The following is a 1,727-nucleotide window of genomic DNA, read 5'->3' as shown; positions in this document are numbered from 1 at the left end:
AAGGTCTCCTCACGGAATAACCCAATTAAACCCACGTAATTAGTTCAGACATTTGGATGAACTGGAGGTGAAACGGAGCCCTTTCTTCCTCTACCAAAACAGAGTAAAAGCCTGATATAATATCCTAGGAGAGTCTTGGCCCCATACCAGTATTATAAAGCAGTTTCACTACATTTATTTATGTCAGTATAAGAGTAGGACTTTGGGAAAATAAAAGTTATTTAAATTTTTTAAAAAGTTAGGTTAAGAAGTTCGGATAAAACCTATTTTGAAGGGGGAGAGCTGTGCTAGAAGACAGGGTGTGATAATTGCCAAATTAGACCATCACCATTTTCTTGCTTATCCATTACTGACTTAGCTCTGCTAGTGCTTGGTTTGTATCCAGTTGTTAGACTCAAAAAACCAAAACCAAACCCAGTGCCATCGAGTCGATTCTGACTCATAGCGACCCTATAACTTCCGATTTATTTGGAGACAGTCTAAGTGACTGTGGAATGCCTCAAGGGCACTAGAAATCAAGTAGAAACAGGTGCCAACTCAAGTCTTGAATGATGACGGAGGCACATTTTAAGTACCATGGAAATCTCACTGGGCGAGCCCATTTTCCCACCCTGGCAACAGAGGTTGACACCACTTCAGATAAGTATTCCAACCTGTACATGTATGTGGGCTTATTCCTCAGCCTCCTGGCCATTCTCCTCATCCTGCTGTTCACAATGCTTCTTCGGCTCAAGCATGTCATCTCACCCATCACCTCTGAGAGCACCGAAAGCGTTCCTCAGTTCACAGATGTAGAGATGCAGAGTCGAATCCCCACCCCTTAAAGCCAGGATGAAGGTTAATGTTAGTGGATCTTAGTAAACCCTTTTATGCTGCCATTCCGAAAAGCTTACGTTGTTGCATGTAGCTTCCCCTGTAGGGAATCAACAAGTTGTTCTTTAAAGCTGGGGTGTTTTCTTTGTGTTATTTTTTATCTTGACTCTGCTTGTGGAATATCTAAGAAGTTTAATACTCATTCTTTGCCAGGAATATAGGAAATGGCAGCTGGTTGGGAGGGCAGGTTTCCATAGTAACCAAACAGCGCCTGGGCCTTGAACAAACCTCAGACCACAGAAATTCATATGCAGCTGTTGTAACAAAAAACAACAACACAGAATCTATGGAAGCTCCAAGAATGAACAAGGAGGATTTGCCCTTGAAAGGGCTAATGGTTCAAGGAGGGCACCCCAAGGAAAGTACAAGTTTTAATTTAGCACCTCGACCTAAAGAATCACGTCTGCTGACATGAAGTTAAATCAATGAGGCTAATGGAAGGGACCACTAATCCTTTCCCAAAAGAACAGCGATTTGATCATCATAGGCCATCAGGTTTGTTTCAAATGGAAAAAGAGATTTAAAGAAACTGTTTCCGTTTAAAGAGCAAGTTTGCAGAAAGAAGTTTTTAGTGAACAAATGCATCTTGAAAGGAAAAAATGTGCATTTTCTATCTATGTTATTACTATTACTGGACTTTTAAAAACTCAGATAATTGCAGATGTATTACAAAAACCTGGAATGACGAGCTGCCCGAAACCAAGGGATAATTAAGTCAAAATGTTCTCATGACGATGAGCTGTATGTTATACATAAAATTTCTTTGCCTTTTTCTCGCTCCCCATCACGCTCCAGGATCGAGTTCCACACAAATATGAGCTTTATTTAAAAGTGGTCTTGTCAAAGAAGGAGCA

The 1,727-nt window shown here is 40.7% G+C and overlaps 1 protein-coding gene across 1 annotated transcript; it reads left to right on the top strand.

The window, feature by feature from the left end:
- Positions 1-551: 551 nt before the first annotated feature.
- Positions 552-824, top strand: SERTM2 (serine rich and transmembrane domain containing 2). The gene has a single exon (XM_049872089.1). The coding sequence runs from the start codon at positions 552-554 to the stop codon at positions 822-824; it is 273 nt and encodes a 90-aa protein (XP_049728046.1).
- The last annotated feature ends 903 nt before the right edge of the window (positions 825-1,727 follow it).

This window comes from Elephas maximus, chromosome X, assembly GCF_024166365.1.
Source record: "Elephas maximus indicus isolate mEleMax1 chromosome X, mEleMax1 primary haplotype, whole genome shotgun sequence".
NCBI classification, from domain to species: Eukaryota; Metazoa; Chordata; class Mammalia; order Proboscidea; family Elephantidae; genus Elephas; species Elephas maximus.
Note: the sequence above shows the minus strand (reverse complement) of the source record. Positions and strands in the feature narration are given on the sequence as shown.